The sequence below is a fragment of the Letharia lupina genome, assembly GCF_014066315.1.
Source record: "Letharia lupina isolate WasteWater1 chromosome Unknown contig_17, whole genome shotgun sequence".
Lineage (NCBI taxonomy): Eukaryota > Fungi > Ascomycota > Lecanoromycetes > Lecanorales > Parmeliaceae > Letharia > Letharia lupina.
The window spans coordinates 175,530-198,546 of NW_023502986.1; the positions used below are offsets into that span (position 1 = coordinate 175,530).

Here is a 23,017-nt window from a genome sequence, read left to right on the forward strand (position 1 = left end):
CAGAAGTACGGCTTGGATGTACTCCCTCGGCCGGGCTACCAAAGCTACCAGCAACGCGCGACCCTAGAGTTGGCGGACGCCCAGGGGAACGTAGATTCACTTTCTCTCTTCAGGACAGGTAGGGAGCTCCCTGATCGAAGACATCTCCAGCAATTTGGAGCCTGTGTTTTCAGTGCGCGCAATGAACCGCTGACGTACAAAGCAGGAGCTCGGTCATACTACAACATATTCTGGCCTGATCCAAATCAAGAACCCTCGTTTTCCGCATATTTCCAGACACTGGGCGTCTCTCGTTGGAAAGATGGGGTACTGCAGCCCCGGATGAGTCCGGCAGTAGCAGTACAACAGCCGCAGGATTGGGCTACAAGCAGACCCAGCCATGAAGAGATCGCGTTTGATGAAAGAGGTGAGGACGGGGCTATTATCTTACCGTGCGGATTGGATAAGGTAGGGAGCATAGAGTCAACTGAAAAAGTCCGAGCCAGATGTATAGAAGGGGCCGTGTATCATCCATCGCGTGAAGAGGAGCTGCGACTTGTTCTCCACTTAACCACGGAAGGGTAGACCTCAGGTTTTGCCTTTTGACAAGTATGGCGTGAGAGTATGAACGACCCGAAAATTTCGACAAGCCGTCAAATATTGCGAGAGATTGGCTTTACGAAAAGGACGTCCCTGCTGGAACTTCATTTCTGATGCCAACGAAAGGTGTCCGGGTGAGACATTGCACAAGAACTTCATCTCTCACAAATAGGACACTCTTTCCGATCTATGAGATCCTGGGCATGGGATATGCTGCACATGGCACCCGCAACGCATGTGTTTGCAATGACATCGACATTTGAAACATCAAAATACGTATGCACAAAGACTGCCAATGCAAACCAACGGCGGGCGGCGCATTACCATTGAGAATGAACGCATTTACATGAGGATTATACCACAATGGTCCAAACAATGGCAGCATGGTCAGCATTCTGGACAACACCAGTACGAGCAACCAAACCTTCGAAGAGAAGAACCGAATGGCTCCTTCCCTCTTTATGTCCCCCCCCGGCCTTTCTCTACATCTTTCTCTTCCTCTTCCATGACGCCAAAGTCCGACAGCGTTGGCGTGAGACCAGCATCCGCAGAAGGTTTGCGAGATGACAGAGCGACGATGCATATGAGCGCCCAAGCCGTCACCTCAAAAGCCACGATTCGTAGGTGTGGGGTTTCTGCGAGCGGCGCGGGCACGGCCCGGGTCAGGACTATGGTGTCTCGCCATGGGAGAACCGATTGTAGATGGAGGAGCGGGCGGCGAAGAAGTCGTTGTTGTTCGGGATGATTGCGTGTGATAGGTGCTCAGAGGACGGTGTCTCGATGCTGTTCACGGCACCACTGTAAAGATTAGTCTGAAAGAACCGTAGAGTGGACGTGTTCATTAGGGGCTTCTCCTAGATTTATAGACATCTTCTGCTTTCGATTGGTAATCATAGTTTCTGGTCCGCTCTGGGCTTGAGCGTGGATATCATACAAAGCTGGGCCAATAGCCCAGTAGCCTACACAGCTCCACCATCGTCACAACCCCAAAGCTTCACCGTCCTGTCGTGGCCGCTACTCGCGATCCACCGGCCCGAGCGAGACACATCACAGGACAGAACATTGCCCGAATGCCCACTCAAGGTCTTTGCAAGCGCCCAGTCATCCGCGGAGAAGATGTTGACGTTCTTATCGAACCCGCTTGAAACGAAAAACGTCCCCGACTTCTTCGGCTGAACGTCCCCCTTGTCATCCTTCTCTGGCGCCAACGTGCAATCTTCGCCCTTGAACCACCGTATATCGGAGACATTTCCTTTGTGAGCCCCTACTTGGCCATTCTGCCGCACCATACGCACATCCCAGCACTTGACCCATCCGTCTGCTGCCCCAGATAGGACCCTGTGTCCGTCATAGCTCCAATCTAGAGCGTAAATGTCTTTGATGTGGCCGTCCAGAATCATGACAGTCCTCCCAGTGCGCAAGTCCCATATCCTGCCGATGCTGTCAAGCCCGGCGCTGGCGAGCAGACTTCCATCGGTGTTGAAGCTCAACGTATAGACTTCCCGTGAATGACCTTCTTGGAGTAGTAGCTCTGTTGTTGTAGCGACATCCCATAATCGCCATGTGGTATCATAAGAGGCTGATGCGAGATATTGACCGGAAGGGTGGAATTCGACTCGACAGACTCGCGCGGTGTGGCCTGATAGAGTAGAGATAGGAGTGTCTTGTTTTAGATTCCAAAGATGGATGTTGCCTTCTCCGCCGCTGCTAGCCAGGTTGACTGCTTCTTCGGAGACAGTGCTGCCCGGTAGAGTAGCGTCTGGGTACCAGCTGATTCCTCCTACTCGATCGGTGTGTCCTCTCAAAGTTCTTTTCTCGTTCAGATTGGGTACATCGAGGAGCTTTATTCCGCCAGACCAATTTCCGGCAGCAATCAACTCCCCATTGGGCGAGAAGCGAGTAATGCTCACAGGGCGATCACCAGCGATCTGGGTACCGAACAGCTCGAACTTTGCAAGCCGCTCCTTAATCGCTTTTCGGTGCTTAACATGCGTACGTAGGGGTATCGTTGATTCCAACTTCTGATTGGCAATCCTGTCCCTTGCCCTTGGCATTGAAAATCTTGCTATAGCCTTTCGAGCTTCCAGCAGCTCCGGCATTCCCTCGGTGTAGAACTCTTCATCTTGCTCTCCTTGGGCACCTTCCTGTGACCCGTCCTGCATTTGAATGTCACCCTCGCCATCCTCTCCGGCATCAAGCTCGGCCTGAGTCGTCAAAAGCTCCCTCAATCTGTCCCTTCTATCTCCAGGTCCTTCCCCAAAGAGCGTTATAGGCTCGCCCATTTCACGTAATCGTGACCGGACCCGGCCATCGTCTGTCGGGACAGCTATGGCTGCTGCTCGCCGTCTTCGGGAAAATTGTGAGAGGATGGCTGATGCCTTTTCTGGTGCGATGCCAGCAGCTGCAGTAGGAAGGTAGTGATCCCGGTCGAGGGCTGCGAACCCGTGAGCATTTGCATAAGTCCCCAGTCAAGGTTTTCCATACGTATGTTCGCGAGGTCCACCCCCATCTCTGTATCCTAGTACCCCGAGGCTTTCCATCAGCTGGCATCCTAGTGATCTTCCCAAGCAAACATCTCCAGTCTGAGACCCGCGGCGCTCTGGGATATTCGCATGAACATTTCCGAGACAACAAGAAGTGCAAGGCTGCCTGCTTACCTCGGGTGCATCCTCCTCCACATATGCTTGTCTCGCCGGGTGCATCATGATAGCGGTATTGCCGAGTTTCCAGGTAAGCGATCACAATCAGGGAGTGTATGAGGGTAACGAGCTGCTTCAGGGAATTCCTAATGAAACGCGGGTATAGTACGCTAGTAAGCGCGTCGACGCCGCTCGGCTGTGCCAAGACAATGAAATATTCTTTTACCTACCGTATAATGAACACATAGCATAATTGCCATTGTGACATGAATTCATGTACCTGTCTCTTGTGGCAGTCTCATAACTAGTCGAGCGCAGGTACGCATATGTTTTAAGCGAGGACCCAAGATTTTCAAGCAAATGAACTTTGTATGTTACAGAATTTTTGGTTTAGTCTCTTATCTTGTCTCGTTTTGTCCGTCACTTTTAAGTCCCGAGACCGTTCACTCGTCTGTTGAAACCCCACAGTCGATGTAGAACCGTGTCTCTAGCTCCCCAACAACTGCATCTCGTGAGACGATCCTAGAAGTTCAACAAATGAATTGTGGGAACCTGCGGTGTGATGGAAAACCCTTGGCCGGCGCTGCTATGTTTTCGATGTTAGCGTGTTTCAATAAGCGCGTTAGCAAAACAGATTCCTTACGTTACAGTAAGTTTTCTCGTGCTCAAATTCTAAGAATCCATATATATCGAGAAGCACATGAGGCACGAAGTCGTTGCGTGTCTCTTCGCGATGAGGCTATGGCGTTGGTGGTACCCAACGATCCAGCATCATGAGCTTTTCGGTTGTCGTGGTTCAAATTTCAATGTATGCCTCTGTTAAACAGGGCGTTAGTGTGCATTATTGCGCATCTATGGACCCTAGTGGGCCCTTGACCAGACAGGGTCGCTGCGCCAGTCTTGACCGCAAGAACGCTGGATAGTCTGCATTTTTATTCTGACTGGGCCGTACGTGTCCATTGGGACCAGCTCTCCATGCGAGTCAAATGTGGGATGCTTGCAGCAATCTTTTCCCGGTAATGATCTGCAGTGGGCGGGCCTCTTCTACTCCTTACCCACACCTTTATCGAAAGCCAGCGCCGAACTTCGAGAGCGGGGTGACCCTCCCCTTAGACCTCTATCTCTAGTCCTGGGCCGATCTTCGCATATCACTGAAACCTCTGGTCAACGTGGGTCGATACTGCATTGATCTATAACGAAGTCGAACTAGCTTGATGCATGTCAGGAAGCGCCCGGTAGGTGCATGTGCGACTCCGACGTGCAGATTTCAACTCTTCTCAAATCCAGTCCCAAGTATGCCGTGACGTTGCAATGGCCAGCCTCGACGAAAAGGTCAAGCTTCGATTTTTACAGTGGCAGGGCTTGTACAAGGAGGAGAAGCCTTTCGAGATTGTTACCGAAACTATTCAAGGTTCCGAAAGTAGGCGGACAAATCTCTTGTTTGGTACCAATGGAGAGCAAACCATTACAGACATCAGAGGCAGGGAAGGAACCCAGTTTGCGCTTGACAGTCATGGTTTTGCGTACAGACCAAAGCCGTGTCCGTTTGATGGTTACGACAACAAGCAGAGAATCCTTGAGGAGTATCTGCCGTGGGCTGAGTCAATTATTAAGCAAGAAATAGGAGACATTGGTCGTGTCTTCATCTTTGACTGGAGGGTAAGCGAAAATTGGCAACTTTCTGCCTGGCCCTATCCCAACGTTGAACGGCCAGTCTTCGCTGACGGTAATCTAAGCTACGGCGGTCTGACTTCACACCGCGGAGGGTCGATCTGACTGAGCTACACCAATACTTACCAGTAGCATCGACGTGTCATGTTGGTGAGTGCAACTCCTCGCGACACCAAAACTTGGAGTCAATGCCAGGGTTACCAACCACGAGGTCTCGCAAGATCAAAGCCCATGGGAGATGGTAAAACGGTGCCGAAAATTTCTCGGCGCCGAGGCTGAGGAGTTGTTCAAAGGCCGCATTCGGATCATCAAGTAGGTAACAAGCATTCTCGACAACGGTCAAGACCAAGCCTTGACAAGTGAATAGTCTATGGAAGCCACTATCCCACACAATCCAGGACAGGCCCATAGCAGTATGCGATGGCAGCACCGTGGATCAGGCAGACTTGGTTCACACGGACTATGTTCGACGCGATGATGTTCAGGAAACGATGTATCTGCTACATAACGACAGACAGAAGTGGTACTACCTATCGCGCCAAACCCCAGACGAAGTCCTCCTGATCAAGATTTATGATTCCAGCCTGGCCGTCAAAGCAATCAGTAAGCCAGATCCTCATCACTCATCAACATACATAAGGGCTAGTTCATCAATCATAGACTGTCCGCATTCCTCCTTCTTCCACAGCAAAATCCCACCAACTGCCGTCCCCCGTCAAAGTATCGAAGTCAGAGCGTTCGTGTTTTCTCGTTCGTGAGGGTTATTATGAATCACCACCTGCTCCGATGTTAGTGCTATGATGGCTAAGCGTCGATGCTGCGTAGCGTACCTAGCTCGAAGCATTGACGGAGCCTTCGGTCATCCAGTATTCGTCTTTGCCATTCATCTTCGCGCCGCCGTCTTGATCACCATCCTGTGACGTGGCTTGCCCGTCTTTGTGCACGCTTTGCCACGGTTTCATTCGCGTGTCTTTTTCGGCTGTGGACTTGATGGAATCAGCCAGGTTAGCCTGGCTCGATTTCACCTGGCCGTCGAAGGGTTTGAGGCTACTGTCCTGGGCTGGCATTGCGATCAACAAGTTGGGCTAATATGTCATGAGTAATATACTCGCGTCTTCAGGGATAAGACTTACCGCACCCCTTGTATACCAAAAATCTTCTGCTCAATTTGAGGGCTTTGGAAACGTTACTGGATATGATTGTTGCTCTTGCGATCCTGAACCCACAAATATGACACAAAATTAGGGCACTGGACCGCAGAAAGACTGGAAGGATCGACCACACCTTGCGGCTCAAATTTGTGAACAGCTCACTGTGCATGTTTTCGGCTCCGTTGATCATCGAGTGCCAGAGAGTGTGGATGGCACACAGCACCATTTCGCTCAGCCTTGGTCGAACGCGATTGGCTACCACGACAATCAAGGCCGAAGTAAATAAATCCTCGCCTGGTACTTATATTTGAACCAATCAGCTGGATCGATCTCGCGCACGGTCTGAAGAAGAGTGCCCATGGGTTGTGTTGTCAGAGATATCGGCATCCCGCGGACTGGACAAGGCCTTGGAAATGTCGGTCTCGGCTATCACAAGGGTGGGCAGCCGTGCAGGTTCTTGGTCGCAGAAAATGCTATGATTCGTTCCGAGAGCGCGGATTATGCAGCTGAGAATCATATTTACCAAATGCAGCTATGCTCTGGTCGATCCCTGTTTCTGAAACATCAAACAGTTTGACTGGAGCTTGACCCATCGTTGTTCGTCCTGCCTTGTATGATACCATGTAATCAAAAACGCCCAGCTCATCCGTGTCTCCCCATTCCGAGTTTGGTGCGTATTGATCAAGCAGTCTATCTCGCAGCTTCCTGGCATTCGCTTCTAATTCTGTCGCCTCTCCGTGATTATGATTATGCCTCGACTTGAGTACTTGCGCCAAGCTATACTGCGACCTTGCTATGTACTCGTCAGGACAAGGAAATCGGTCCAGAGATTCCAGAGCATTGCGAAACATTTCCCTGCGACCTGTCAGCATAAGTCGAGTCGAAGAAGGAGCGGGTCGTACTCTGCATCCTCTAGCTGACCCAGTTTCTGATAAGTCGATCCCAAGGCATAGTAGCTGTGTCTAGTGCGAAGCGAAAATGTACCGAAAATATCCTTGCGTTCTTCAAGGATATCCTCATGCTTTTCTTTCGCTGCTTCCAGATCGTTGGTATTCAGAAGTATGGTGGCCCAGTAGAAGGTGAAATTTTGAGCGCAGGCCGAATGCCGACCGTTGGCCTTCTCTGCCAGCTTCACGGACTCTTCCAACAGTGTTTTGGCTTCGTCATATCTACTCTGGAAACAACGTACCATTGCTAAGTTCATGTATGCCTCGGCAAATTCCATAGGCTCGTCATGCTTGTTGGTGTTGCGCTTCTTGATGTCCAACGCATGGACGAGGTACTCTTCTGCTTTTGCATACTCGGCAAACTCCAGCAAGCCGCAACCGAAGTCGTTCCAGGCATTTGCATAAAGCAGCTGTTCATCAGGAGTCCCACCTGGTGGAGGCTTGTCAATGTAACGTTTCCGTATGTCCAGTGTCTTGAGCAGCACATCAAGGCCAGTCCTCCGCCCACTGAAGCCCTTTTCAAGCTCTATGTCCCCCCGGAGACACAATGCTTGAGCCTGGGCATTAGGGTCAGGCTGATCCATGTCATTGAGGATGGAAACGGCCAGCTTGGAGGCCCTAACACCGTCGTCGAGAAGATTTCGTTCCCAGAAGTAGTTGGCTTCGTCTGATAAGAGACTTGCAAAGACGGCAGTACCTTCCAGCCCGCCTCCCGCTTGGCAAAAAATTGTTTGCAAGCTCATTAAGTGAGGCTGATATTTTTCGTAGGCGTCCCAATGGTGATTGACTGGTGTCATAATCTTGGACTGACTTGGAAAGAGTTCACGTAATAGGGCCACCGCTTTGTCAAAAACCTGCTGTCTTCTCGGGTAATCATTTACCAGGCTGGTGCGCAGGTTTATCTGTAGCGAACGATGTACAGTAAGGTATCGCTCCCCCGAGGGGAATTCACCTCTATCCACCAGCTGTCTTTTAAGCAGACCTGTCCGAATTTCATCCAGACTGAGGTATAGAACGTCAGCCAAGATTTTCGATGACGAATCCAGAGTGATTCAAAGATTACAAATTTCGGTTTTCAGCTTTGGGCTCAGCCAAAAACATGGTTGCTGGTAACGTGAATTTACTAACCTTGTTCCGTTTTCTGTCTCTTGAAGGCTCGGATCTGATTCCGATGATGCCCATTGGACAACCAACTCATCAGGTATTGCGTCCGGGTTCAGCATCGATATCACGCAAAGAAGCTCTATCGCGGGAGCCGGAAGCTCTTCGAGGGCGATTCTCCACACCCTATCAAGCGTCTGCTCATACAACGGAATTGTACACGTTGTCGCCTTCCGCCAGATATTGTATACTTCCTCAGTCTCTAACCTCTGTTGGAGTTCTTTGGGGGTTGTCTTAGAAGTAAACATGTAACCAGCCATGTGAGCGATTGCGATTGGCAGCCCTCCGACCATATCTGAGATACGTTCTGCCGAAAAAATGTCTTCCTCCGAGGGTTGGTTACACTGCATAAGCTCGAGCAGGAGCCTCGAACTTTCCTCGATGCTCAAAGGGGTAGGTTCGATATGAAAGCTAATCGCCTGCGCAAAAGAGCTAGCAACTTGGCTTGTCACGATAATCGCACCGCAGCCTCGGCTTGGCCAGAATCTCTCGAGAGAGTCCCAGGACTCTGCGTTGTCAAAGATCAAAAGCCAAGTTCTTTCTACTTTCGGTCAGCAGCTATATCCTGACAATTATGTTTAGGGGTCTTACCGGTCGTTTCAAGCCATTCTTTGACCAGTTCGTGTTTTCGGTTATCTCCCATCAGCTCAGTGTGAGGAATTCCAAGCTCGGCCGCAATCGAAGCAAAGCTGAACGAAAGCTTGGGTAACTGCTGAGCTCCCAGCCAGAAAACACAATCGTAGAGCTTGCGGTTTCGATGTGCATATTCAAGAGCGATCCGAGTCTTGCCCATACCTCCCATTGCTGTGATCAGACATGGACTCAATTCAGAGGGTGATTGCTGTCCCTCAGGCGACAGCTTGCGGCGGATTTTGTCCAGACAGTCATCACGGCCTCTGAAGAATTCCGGCTTTGGTGGAAGGCTGCAGATTGAGGTGGTTTCATTCGGGGTCAGGGGGCTGAGACGAGTCTCCGGGGCTGCTACAAACGCGCAATGGATAAGTAGGAATTGATTGACGGAATCTAACAGTGAAGCTAGTACTCACTCGCCCGTGGCCAGACATTGATAATGTCACCATTCATCTGCTGTGCATTTCCCCATGCACTAATATCACGGTATGCTCTTCTACGTGCAGAAGCACGCTGCCTGGTGGTCATAACAACAGGGCGCAGGTCGTGGAAGTAGAAAGATTTCGAAGTTTCGTAGAGATGAGAGGAAAGAAAAGAGATACTGCCTCGGTGATCGCTCGTGGAGGGAGGACTGAATGGAGGACTTCCCATAGCCACGAGGAAATAACCTCACCATAGCCACGCGCAGCAGGCTGCCTACTCTCGTCAGCCTTGATTCTTACCGAACAAGGCGAAAAGCACAATGTACAGTATACTGCGGTAGCTAGTGGTATTTCAATGTAATTGTAAGATACGTTCGTAAGTTATCAGTCAGTATGGAATTTGGGTGCTGAGGTGGCGGTCGGGCTAGCGGGGTCGCTCCTGCTGCATGTGCGGCCTCGCATGGAAAAGCATTGACCCTCCACTTTCAAATTCTCCAAGGTTTGGTGTACACCTATGCGTTCAAATTGACTGTTGATATCCTGAAGGAAAAGCCTTTTGATGAGACGATACAGGGTATGAGTGCGGCCGAATAAGTCTCGCAAAATCCTGTGATACGTGAAAGCGCTTGTATCCGTAGCTTTCTCCACATTCTTCATCCACCTTTCATGTGAGTGAGCGTCCGGAGGGTGCAAGTTCTACCCACTAAAGTAATTGGTAGGCTGTCTTCCGGGGAGACCGTGATGGGTATCCCGTCCTCCACACAGATTGAAGTACCTCGTCGGTCCCCTAGAGAGACTGAAGGCCTTGTATGGTCTTCTGAAGAGGCCAGCGACGCAACCGGCCTTCCCACGGAGACCGCAGCGAAGATTGAATGCAAAGAGCAGCTTGGACCTTGCGTCAGTCAGATCTTCAAGGATGAGAGGGTGACCACACCGCGTCAGATCCGTCAGACGGAGGTGCGAGGGGATATTGAGCGATTAGAGAACATTAGGCCACTTATTCAAAAGATATGCGAAGAATCTAGTTCGTCAGGTCTATCGCTCGGCGTCTTACACCGGGGGCAAGTCATTTATAGAGACAATTTTGGCCATCGTGATGTTGAGTCGGGAAAATTACCTGATTCAAACACTTTGTATAACATCAATTCGATGACCAAAGCGCTGACGGCGGCTGCCATCGGCATACTTGTCGAAGAAGGCGCGACACAATGGGATATGCCAGTTCAAGAAGCGTTACCTGCATTTGGCGATGGGCATGGCGAAATCGGGAGAATGATCACCATAGCAGACTTATTGTCTCATCGTTCAGGAATCGCATCTCCAGACACGTTCTTTTTCCAAGACAACAACGAATTACTCCTTGAAAAGCATGACGCGATCAAGGCGTTCAATTATGGGAAGCAGAGAGGAGGATTCCGAGACTCTTATATTTACAACAACTTCGGGTATGCTGTGATTGCTCTCTTGATCGAGACATTGTCAGGGCAAGAATTCGGCACTTTCCTGAGGCACAGAATATTAGATATGCTTCACCTGGAAAGAACCACAACGGCTGATGTTTCGAATGATGCAAACGCGGGCAGGTGCTATTGCGTACTGGAAGACCAGTCATTATGCCGTGTTCCGGGACCAAGGGTCGGCACTGGTTCACTCCTCGAAGGTGCCGCTGGCATCAAGAGCACCGTTAATGATCTTCTGCATTTATACCGAGCGTTCCTTGAAGCGGTCAAAGATCAGGTTCAACATGGTTCAACATCCACAGAGGGTTCACCATTTAAGCAGTGTCCAACACTCATCAGAGGCCACAGCTTCCTCGACGGCGCCTCGCTAAGAGAGAATGCTTATGGGCTTGGTTGGATCCGCTGTCAACTTCCGGGTGTAATAGGCAAGCAAGGCATCAACGCAAGGTTGCAGATGGACCTACCAGTCATTGGAAAAGGGGCTGCCTCCCGTTTCTGTCTCTATCACGAGGGTCTTATGCCAGGTTCGTCGTCCAATGTATATGCATTTCCGGAAACGATGACCACAATTGTCGTGTTGCAAAGTGCGAATTCGCTGAATGACTGTCCTGACTGGATCGCGCAACTCCTGATTGAGACAGTCTTCGACTTTCCTGAGAGGAATGATTGGCTTGAGCTTGCAAAAGCGAGCGCTAGGAGTGCTCTCGCACTAGTACCTTCAATGAGGTTGAAGCTCGACAAAGGTCGTGTGCCCAATACAAGGCCTAGCCTCCCCTTGGATGCTTATTGCGGTCGCTACCATAGTCCCCTCAAGAACTTCTTCCTTGAAGTATCGCAGCATGAAGACGAACTGGTTGTAGCATTCCAAGGTCTCCCTTCTCAATCCAATCCACTCCGGCATTACCATTTTGATACCTTCACGTGGCTAATGACCCATGACGAGGCGGCGAGACGAGCGCGTTTGATGGTCAATTTTCCAGCTGAATTCTACCTTCTCAGATTTGGCATGTCAATACATGGTAAAATCGATCTTCTCTACTGGATAATAGAGAATACTGGTCCAGAGCCGGAAACGTTTCTGAAAGACTTGGCGGTGAAGGAGACGCTCTGATCTGATACTGTGTGTATTCTGGGTGTGAGGTATTGGCCCAATACTATATTCGTATATTCGGTATACGGCGTAGTAACCTTCGTCTGCGATGCACTGCCCAAAGGTTGCATGGTCGAATCTCAGCTGACCTCACAGTGACCGGCTTTGTAAAGGTAAGGTACCCATGGAGTGACGTAAGTTAGTGGTGGGAGCAAAGAAGCGAATATGCAACATCAGTTGCCGGACGCCTGGTTTTGGTGTCAATCCTGCCCACGCTAGAGAACGAGGGAACCCTGGGGGAGGGGTCGAGACTATTGGTAGCCTTGCGAAGCCCAGTCAGGCGGACATGCATCCGCATCCTTCCTGGAAACCGAACACAAAATCTGTCGTACGCCGTTCATCTTTCACGTCACACAAAAATGTTGTTGGATGTTGCCAATTCAGGTTTCAGCAGCTCACTACTGGCTATTAGCCTTTGAGGTTGAAATGCCGGCGCAGCAAGGCCTAATCCGCGATCGCCTTGATCGCCTTGGGCTTTGACCCTGTACAATTGGATACCGAAGGTCTCCGACCCAGACTACTAAGCGCCCACATCGGCGACAACCGGAATGTTGGGTGACTTGGTCACGCAGTTATTAAATATAGTATGATACGGGAACGTGATAAAGGATCGATGGCTGGGATAGAGATTGTGGGCTTCTTAGCAAGTGCTTCGCAGCTTGTTGTGTACAGCATTAAGATCGCCACATGCCTCTCTGAAATATGTCAACGAGTGCAAGACGCTCCCGAGAGAATTAGGCAACACTCGGACCAAATTAGGCTGCTCGTCAGCACAGCGCAGCTTGTTGAGCAACATCGTCTTCTACAGACAACTCACGTTCACGCTCATATCAACGCGACCCTCGAGCAAGCAAAGACTCTATCCGCAACACTCGAGCAATTGACAAAAGATTACTCTCGCGGTTCGATTCGGAGATACTGGAAAATCCTGAAAGCAGCCAAGGAAAAGGAAATCCTGGCCAACTTCGATAGGCTTGAGAAAGAGAAAAGCGCACTTCTTCTGTGTATTTCAGTGGCCCAGACGGACCTTTTGGGGCAAGGGATTCATAAGCTGGAAATGGCTGAGAAAGGGGCACACCGACATTCTGCTATGGTGGAAGAGGGAGATAGGGTAAGTCTGCCCCTTTGGTTGTTCTGCCAGTACTATGAAGGTCCAGAAATATCTTTGAGGATGATCGACTATCGCAACGGTGATGTCTGGCTGACCAGTCTAAAGCAAGGCAATCAGATCTACAGGGATGACAATGTAGCCAACGAAGAGCGAACTATGCCGGCGACGTCGCTCAGACAAGGTTCCAACGGCGTGTACGTCAGCACTGAGCAGACACAAGGAGGACAAGGTAAATCAAATGAAGTTAAGAATGCCGTCGTAGTGGCTTTGCTGATGCTATAAATCCTAGAGCCGTTCAACGACATGGCAGAGGAAGGGTATCGCGGCTCCTCGAGACAACAAATCACTTCTGGGCAAGGCCACAGATCCTCGAGTAGCGGATTGCAACATATCTATGAAGATGTGACAGCGAAGGATTCTGCTCGACAGATCATTGGAGACACGTTGTCGGAGAATACTGCAAATCATGGGCCAAAACATCATTATAAGATGGTCAGAGCGGAAGGCCAGAGCCAACAGTTGAACGGCAATGTGGCCAGCGTTGAATATTTCAAAGCCTTTTTCGCTCCGCGATACCAGCAAGAAATTGCGCATGGGGGATCTGTGTATACACACGCGAGTTGGCAGTAGAGAGGATGGATGGATGGATAGATAGATGGCGTAAAGCGTTTTCGTACTCGTGTTCACTCGCATTTGCAACCTACTAAGATCTGCAATCTCCAAATCTGATCTTTGTTATTTACTATTCAATAAAAACATATTTTAAAACAAAGCGTAGAATTAAGCATATAAGTCTTAGAACTTTTAGAAGTTTAATACTTGAAGATGATTAATAAAGTTATATAATAAGATAATAAGATATAAATATTAAAACTCTATTATATAACTCTACTAATATAACCTCGATCTTAAAAAAAAATTAAAAAATTCTAAGATTTTTAAAATATTATTCTATACTTTATTTTTCTCGAGTTTTTAATTAAATTATTATGAAATAACAAGTAAAGGCTTATGAATTAAATTTATGATCATTTTTTTAATCAGGGCTATCGAGGAGCGATCTTTGGTAAGCGAACTTTGGTGAGCGATATTTGAATTCCTTGTGCTTTAATAATTATAAGACTAAATTTAAGAATTCTTTTTTTCTCTAAAAGCCCACATTTCGTTCTATAATTTAAAAAAAATCTTAAAGTTTTAATAGAAAATAAAAAAGTTATTCTAAAATTAAATAATGTGTACCTGTTTTTTGATTAGGGCTGTCCGGCTGTCGAGCGATCTTTGGTGAGCGAACTTTGATAAGCGATATTTGAATTCCTTACGCTTTAATAGTTATAAGATTAAATTTAAAAATTCTTTTTTTATCTGAAAGCTCACATTTCGTTCTATAATTTAAAAAAAAAAATTAAATTTTAATAGAAAATAAAAAAGTTATTCTATATGTTAATAACGTATATCTATTTTTTTAATAGTTATAAACGTTTAATAGTTATAAACGCTAATTTATTTACTCGCGATAACTTAGTCGATCTAATTAAAGAGCGTAGTAATTCTAAATTTATAATTAACTATATATATAAATTTAAGATTTTCTAGTTTAGCTCTATCTTATTCTTTTATATATACTACTTAGCTTTATCTTATTCTTTTATATATTAATATATTAGTATATATAAAAGAATAAAATAGGACTAAACTAGAAAATCTTAAATTTGTATGTGCAGTCAATTATTAATTTATTAGATCTACGCTCTTTGATTAGATCGGCTGAGTCATCGCGGGTAAATAAATTAGCGTCCGCAATTATCAAAAATCTCTTTCTCTACTTTTAACCCTTTAATAACTTTCCTATTTTCTATTAAAATTTCAAGATTTCTTTTTTAAATTATAGCCCGAAACTTGCGCTTTTTAATAATAATAAAATTTCAAAATTTGATCTTATAATTATTAAAGCGCAAGGAATTCAAATATCGCTCATCAACGTTCGCTTACTAAATATTAGGATCGGTACAGATGTGGTATTAATGTAGGTATATTGAATAAGATAACTAGATACCGAATAGCTATATAGATAGAAGGTATTAGATAGTAGTAGATAGCTTTATCAAGACACGCTAGGCCCTAATAGACTATAGAGTTAAATGATATATTAGAGAAGATATAGAGTACGCTTATAATATTATTCCCTTCTTCTTATTAGTATATATAAAAGAATAAGGTAGGGCTGAGCTTGAAAACCTTGAATTTGTATGTGCAGCCAATTATCAATTCAGGGTCACTACGCTCTTTGGTTAGATCAGCTGAGTCATCGCGGGTAAATAAATTAGCGTCCGCAACCATCAAAATCTCGCCCTCCCGCGCCTCCCTTATCAAATTATAGGTATACGTTATTTACAATAGTAATAACTTTTTTGTTTTCTATTAAAATTTGAAATTTTTTTTTTAAATTTTGAAACGCTATTTGCGCTTTCCGAATTTTTAAGAACATTAAAAATTTGCCTTATAATTATTAAAGCGCAAGGAATTCAAATATCGCTCACCAAAGTTCGCTCACCAAAGTTCGCTCACCAAAGATCGCTCACCTATTTACTCGATAGCCCTAATTAAAAAAATGATTATAAATTTAATTTATAGGCCTTTACTCGTAGAATTATACTCTTATAATTAATAAGTAAAAGAGTAGTAAAAAATAGTATATATATACGCTCGCTTGAAAATTAATAAAATAATAAAAAACTTTTAATATTCGAGATCTTTAATACTACGATTTTCCTCGACGATAATATAAGTAATAAGAGTTTATATATTAATCTTTATATTAGCGTTATTACTAGCTAAAGATATAGCGAGTATAAAGATCTTAATTTAAAAGAAATTAATAGAATAATAGATAAGTAGTAATTATAAGTACTTTAATAGGTAATAATAATTTTTAAATCGATATTTTAGTATAAAGAATATTAATAAAATAATATAACTTAATTAATTAAGAGATCTCGAATCGAATTAAGTTATAAGCGTTAAACTTTAATTTAATATTAAATAATAATAAAGTAAGTCTCTTTATAATAAGTTATCTAGTTAATATTAATTATATTTAATAATAATAATAATAAGATTTATATATAATCTAATATAGTCTCGAAATATATTATAAGTTATATTAATAAGAGAAGTCGACTTAATAAATCTAATATAAAATTATTCTAAAATAATATAAGCTTAAAAAATTATTTTATAAATATAAAAATAAAGTTATTATAAAATATCGAATAATTTTAATTTATTAAATAGTTTTAATTTATTTAAAAATGCGATATCTAAGATATTTAACGCTAGTAAACTACTTATAAGTATTATTTATAAAACTTATTAATTATATCTTAATAATTTTCAAATTCGCTATCGTTCGAGTTATATTATTTAAAATTCTTATTAAAACTCTTTTATTTTATCTTATATTTAAAATAATTATTAATAAATTTAAAGACGAGAATCTTCTTTATTATTTATTCGATTTGATTTTCGATAGTAATATATTTTAATAAAGAATTAATCTATTTAGATAGAGGATTTATTAATATAAGAGTTAAAAGATTAAGATAAAAGATATTATAGATCTTTATATTTATTAAGAGCTTTAAGTAATATAAGATTTCTATAAGATCTATTACTCTAAATAGATTATATCTCTTATTTTCTAGCTTTTAAGATAGTTAATTTAAGATAATATTCTTATTATTAAGAAAGATTATATTATTTATTTTAAAAGTAATCTTTTAATATCGCTTATTAATCTAGATTATTATAATCTTTTAAATATAATTTATATTACTTTAAATATAATTAAGAATTTACTATATATATTTAATAATATCTCTTATTTAAATAGCGTTAAGGCGCTTATAAGTAATATTATAATTAATAATATTTAAGCTAAAACTTATTTAAGAATAAAAGCCTTTATTTATAAAGAATAATAGAATATTTATTATTACGAATATAGTATTATTATTAATAAACTCGGTAATAGATAATTATCTAGATTAATTATCTTATATATAATTATAGTATATTTAAAAATAACGTTTTATATTCTAGTTAGCTCGTTTAATCTATCTATTAATTTTAAAATAAAAGATTATTAATAATTTAGCCTTAATTTTAAGTCGTTTATAAAAGAATTTTTATATTATCGATATAAATTAAGAGCCTCTATTCGAAATTATTAACGTTAATAAGTTATATAAGCGAAAGATCTTTTTAAATAATATATTAATCGTCTTTTTAATTATAGTTTCTTTATCTATATTAAAATATATAATATAATATTATTTCTTAATAAATTAATTTATCGCTATCTAGATAGCGTTATATTTATTAAATATAAATAAACTTATTATAAAGTCTATTAAGATATTTTATTATTATCGCTTTTAAGAAATTAATAATAATTATAATAGACTATATTCTTAATCGCGAGAGATTTTAAATTTATAATAAGCGTAGTAATTCTAAACGTAGATAGAAACTATAGCTTTTATATCTTATTAATAATATTCTTACTTAAATAGCTTATAGATATAAACTATATCGAGATATTTATATAAAAACTAATTATATACTTCGCGAATAATATTAATATATAGATCTTCTAATATCTATAAGCAATTCTTATAATAAAGTATTTTATTCTCTATAAAGTACTTATTAAGTATAACTTTATAGAGTTTATTCTTATTTTTTATAATTATCTTATAAATCTTATTATATAACTTATTAGTCTTATTTTCTTAAACTATTCTATAAAAAATAGAGTCGTTAATAGTATATATCTCGATATCGCTATTATTAAGTTCTAAATAATTAAGTATAAATATTATCTAATACTACTACTTTAAGCGCTTATTCTTAAAACTATTTAGCTTAGAATCGATTATATATATATAATTTTAATATTTTAAGATTCTAGATAATAAATGATTTTAATATTAAATTCGAATAATATATTTAAATAGCGAGTCTAGCGACGACTTAGATCTCTTTCTTTAATAAAGTATATTAGATCTTTATAATTTATAAAGATTTTAATAAAAATATTAATATACTCTAACTTAGAATACTAATATTTTAAATAGCGAATAATAATTAATAACTTCTTATTATAGATCTAGTAGTTATACTTAATTAAGATAAGATTCTTACTATAGAAAACTATTAAGTATAAAACTTCGTCGTTATTATATTAAAATAGAATATTATTATTAATATAATTAGAGAAGTTCGTTTTAAGTATAATATTCTTCGATCTATCGAAATAGCGTAGAATTAAAGCTCTTATAACAACTATCTTTAACAAATAAAAGACTTTCTAATAGATCGATAATTAATTAAATATCGCTTTCTTAACTATAAGTTTTATTATTAATTTTATAATTTTTAAGAAGTCTTTTATAAATTAATAATAGAAGTTATAAAAGCTAATAAAGATCTATATCTTTTTTAAATTAATAAGAATAGATTATTTAATAATAGCTTAAACTTTAATAGAGTCTATTTAAAGACTATTAATCGAAATAAAAAGATTTAAAAACTTTATCTTTTAGATATAAAATTTATATTTAAGAATATCTATCTATAATTCGATCTCTTATAACTTCTAAAGAATCTTTCGAATATATATAATATATTTCTTTCTTAATTAATTATAAATAAGAATATTATTAAGATAGACTTAATAGAAGTCGTTTAGATACTTAAATAGAATATTATTTATATACTATTAATAGATAATCAAGCTATTAATTAAATCGAAGAAGAGTATTTAATATTTATATACGCCGAGAGAGATAATAAATATAATAAAATTCTTACTATCGAGATATATATATAATTTATTAAATATAACTATAATATCTAATTAAGTAAGATATTTATAATTCTAAATTCTCGCGAGAATCTCGTCTATTAATAAAATTAGATATCGATTTATCTTAATAATAATATTTAGTCTTCGATAGTTTATATAAAAGCGTAGATCTTTATTTAATTTCTTAATAAATAAGATAGAGAATATAAATAAAGTATAATTAGATATTATAAAGCCCTTTTTTAAATATTTATTTAAATACTTCTTAATTTATTTTAACTTATATTTAAATATAGAATAGACTTAACTCTTCGATAGATCGACGATATTAATCTTAATAAATTTTAATTTATAATTATAAAGGCGATATAGTAATAGTTTATCTATCTTTATTTTATTGAAAATATTTAAATAATTATAATACTTAATAAGAAGTTTTCTTTTAATATCTTTAAGGCTAACGACTTTAATAGCGCTAATTTAAATAAAGTAATTCGATTTATAATATCTCTTATACTTCTTTTCTAAGTTATAAGAGTATAACTTATTAACTAATATATAAGAATTATATAATTTCTTCGAAGAAGATAACTTCTTTAATAGCGAGTTATAGATTTTATTTATAATAAGAGTAAATAGTCGATTTCTCTTATTACGCGTTAATTAATAGTATAATATAATACTAATTTCGACGATATTAATAAATTATAAATCTATATCTTATTTTTATTTTATATCTTAAAAAGTAAATATAAATCTCTTTTTATTAGTTAGTTTATTAGAGATATTCGAGTTAATAGTAAAGTCTAAGTTATTATTATATATAAATTAAAAAGAAGATTTTTTCTTTAAGATAGTATATAGAGTAGAGAATTTCGATTTCGGATTTAGTAAGATAGCGAGATCCTCTATTATTAAGATCTTATTATCGTTATAATTATAGCGATCTAATATAAAAAGAATCTTATCTTTTATTATATCGAGAAGTACTTTATATTTATTTATTTATAGTTTTCTTAAAATTATATTATATATAAGAGGGGCGATAAGTATAGAATATATTCTCTCTCGATAGCTATTTACTATTATTATCGAAAGTAAATAGTAGATAATAAGCTTCTTCGCGATTTAATTATTATAATTCTTTAGAGATTTAGATTTCGATAGTAAAATCGATTTTAATAGCAATTATTTATAAACTCTATAAATTAGAGACTTATTAATAATTATATATATCTTAATATACTTACTATCGATAAGAGTATTCTAAAGTAAATATTTTTATTTCTATAATAATAGCGTTACTTATATTCTAAAAGAATAGCGTACTAAAGAATTATTAGAAGTATTTAATAGATATATATTATAGATCCCCCTTATCGTAACTTTAATAGAGGCTATTTATTTTCTAAATTCTTAAAGGCTTCGTAAGCGTTAACTAATAGATTTATCTTATATTCGTTATTAATAGTAAATTCGTAAATTCTTATCTTTTATAAGATCTTTTTATTAGCGTTAGTCTATCTTTATACTAAATAATTATATCTTATATAATCTATCTTTTTATAATTAAAATATATTAAATCTCTTAAATCTATATTATTATCTTTAATATACTCTAAAAGATATTTAAGATATAAATATTCGATATAATAGTAAAAGATATATAATCCTCGATTATAGCGATAATTATCTTTTTTATTTAAGTTATAATAATTTTAAAAATCGTTTTATTAAGAGATAGAGTTAGATATCGTTTATAGTCTATACGCTATAAGTTATTATTATCTATAAGATATTTTTTAATATTTCTTAGAGATATAGATTTATAATTAGAAAGGATTATAAAAATAGAGTAAAGTCGAGTATATATTTATAGCTTAATATCTAAATTATTTCTTAAATAGATTTTATTATAATTAAGTATAAAATCGAGTTTAATAAGTTTTATATAAAATCTATTAAAGGGCTAGATTATCTATTAAAGAGAATTATAATTATATCTTATCTTTTTATAATAATTTATCTCTTTATAAATCTTAGCTAGCTAATCTATAACCTCGTTAATTAATATATAAAAATTTATAATATTTCTATATCTTCTATTTAGAGTATAAAAGATCGCTTTTCTATTTATATATAATAGAAGATAAATAATCTAAGACGTTTTAATAGAATAGTAATTCTTATTACTTAATAACTTTTCCTTTATTTTAATTAATTAATTCTTTTATATAAGATTCTTATTATTAATAAAGAAGAGAGAATTTAATAGTTTAGTAAACTTCTCTTTTTTATAGATAAGAAGTAAAACTTAAGTAAGCTTTAATAAGATTAACGCTTATATTTTAGAGATAATTTATAAATTTCTAAGTATATCTAATCGCATTATTATTAGCTATTATTAAAGCTTTCTATTATATTCTTATAGCTTCTTAATCTTAATACTAACTTACTTTAAGCGTTATTAAGCCTTATCTTATTAATTTACTATCTTATTCTTCTTAATCTTAAAATTAATATATTACTTAGTTATATCTCGAAACTAATCTTATTAATAGCGGAGATCGCGAAGTATAATAAGAAATTAATTAAGCTTCTTATCGATTTAATAGCGTAGTTAATTAATATTAATAATTTATTAAAGATTTATAATAATCTTAATATTCTCTACTATATTATTAGATAATAAGAATTATTAATAATTAAATATCTAAGTAAAAAGATTACTAACTCGATTTATCTTATTTAATTATATATTCGAAATTTATAATAATTTTAAAATAAAAAGAAGAGAGTTACTTTATTTCTTTTAAGTCTTTAATATTATAAATATTAAGCGAAGAGGAGAAAAGAAAAACTTCTTATAATATCTTTTATAAGACTTTACTATAAATTCGAAAAATAATATTATATTTTATAAGAACTTTTTTTTTTAATTTATAGATTATTTAGACTATTATAAAAACTATAGATAATTTAAATATCGTTTTTTAAATATTTTTACTTCGCTTAAAGAGTTAATTATATAATTATTAAATTAAATAGTAATTTCTTTAAATTTACTAGTTATATAAATAAACTAATTTAATAATTACTTTATTTCTCTAACTAATTATAAAACCGTTACGCTATCTCGATAAATACTCTTTATAATATATTATCTATATAATAGATTTATCTAGAAATATAATAACTTAACTTAATATCTTACTAAAGCTTCTATTAATAGATTTCTTAAATTTATCTATTAATTCGAATATAGTAAGTGGAATAATCTAGTTATAGTATTAGAACTAATATAGATATAATATTAATATAAATATCGAATAGCTATATAGATAGAAGATATTAGATAGTAGTAAATAGCTCTATTAAGATACGCTAGGTTTTAATAGACCGTAGAGCTAGATAATATATTAGAAAAGATATAGAGTACGCTCGTAATATCAAAGTTCGCTCCATAGCCCTGATTAAAAAACAGATATACATTATTTGATTTTAAAATAACTTTTTTGTTTTCTATTAAAATTCTAAGATTTTTCGTTTAAATTATAGAACGTAATGTGGGCTTTCAGATAAAAAAAGAATTACTAAATTTAGTCTTATAGATATTTATAGATAAGGAATTTAGATATCGCTCAATAAAGATCGCTTATCAAAATTTACTCGACAGCCCTAATTAAAAAAAATGGTTATGAATTTAATTCATAGGCCTTTACTCGTACTGATATAAAAGAATAAGATAAGGCTGAATTAGAAAATCTTGAATTTATATGTGCAGTCAATTATAAATTCGAGTCCTCTACGCTTTTTAATTAGACCGGCTGAGTTATCGCGGGTAAATAAATTAGCATCCGCAACTATCAAAAAAATATCGCTTATCAAAGTTCGCTCGACAGTCGAACAGTTTGATTTTAGAATAACCTTTTTTTTTCTATTAAAATTTTGAGATTTTTTTTTAAATTATAGAACGAAATATGGGCTTTTAGATAAAAAAAGAATTTCTAAATTAAGTCTTATAATCATTAAAGCGTAAGGAATTTAAATGTCGCTTATCAAAGTTCGCTCGATAGCCGGACAGCTCTAATTAGATATACATTATTTGATTTTAGAATAACTTTTTTATTTTCTATTAAAATTTTGAGATTTTTTTTTAAATTATAGAATAAAATGTGGGCTTTTAAATAAAAAAAGAGTTATTAAATTTAATCTTATAGCTATTTAAAA

The 23,017-nt window shown here is 37.8% G+C and overlaps 5 protein-coding genes across 5 annotated transcripts; 3 read left to right on the forward strand and 2 right to left on the reverse strand.

The window, feature by feature from the left end:
* Positions 1-1,538: 1,538 nt before the first annotated feature.
* HO133_003241 (uncharacterized protein) lies at positions 1,539-3,284 on the reverse strand (the record flags this gene model as incomplete). The annotated part of the gene is made up of 3 exons (XM_037294164.1): positions 1,539-3,013; positions 3,064-3,097; positions 3,237-3,284. 3 exons carry the CDS (start codon positions 3,282-3,284, stop codon positions 1,539-1,541), a joined length of 1,557 nt encoding a protein of 518 aa, XP_037149545.1.
* Positions 3,285-4,529: 1,245 nt separating this feature from the next.
* HO133_003242 (uncharacterized protein) lies at positions 4,530-5,647 on the forward strand (the record flags this gene model as incomplete). Its single annotated transcript, XM_037294165.1, has 5 exons — positions 4,530-4,877; positions 4,955-5,039; positions 5,111-5,201; positions 5,257-5,492; positions 5,550-5,647. The coding sequence occupies 5 exons, from the start codon at positions 4,530-4,532 to the stop codon at positions 5,645-5,647; spliced, it is 858 nt and encodes a 285-aa protein (XP_037149546.1).
* A 72-nt stretch (positions 5,648-5,719) lies between these two features.
* Positions 5,720-9,306, reverse strand: HO133_003243 (uncharacterized protein; the record flags this gene model as incomplete). Its single annotated transcript, XM_037294166.1, has 9 exons — positions 5,720-5,974; positions 6,023-6,029; positions 6,080-6,105; positions 6,174-6,334; positions 6,564-6,895; positions 6,943-7,989; positions 8,116-8,656; positions 8,740-9,129; positions 9,195-9,306. The coding sequence occupies 9 exons, from the start codon at positions 9,304-9,306 to the stop codon at positions 5,720-5,722; spliced, it is 2,871 nt and encodes a 956-aa protein (XP_037149547.1).
* Positions 9,307-9,520: 214 nt separating this feature from the next.
* Positions 9,521-11,771, forward strand: HO133_003244 (uncharacterized protein; the record flags this gene model as incomplete). Its single annotated transcript, XM_037294167.1, has 3 exons — positions 9,521-9,537; positions 9,839-9,868; positions 9,920-11,771. 3 exons carry the CDS (start codon positions 9,521-9,523, stop codon positions 11,769-11,771), a joined length of 1,899 nt encoding a protein of 632 aa, XP_037149548.1.
* Positions 11,772-12,396: 625 nt separating this feature from the next.
* On the forward strand, positions 12,397-13,551 carry HO133_003245 (uncharacterized protein; the record flags this gene model as incomplete). The annotated part of the gene is made up of 2 exons (XM_037294168.1): positions 12,397-13,150; positions 13,211-13,551. The coding sequence occupies 2 exons, from the start codon at positions 12,397-12,399 to the stop codon at positions 13,549-13,551; spliced, it is 1,095 nt and encodes a 364-aa protein (XP_037149549.1).
* Between the last annotated feature and the right edge of the window lie 9,466 nt (positions 13,552-23,017).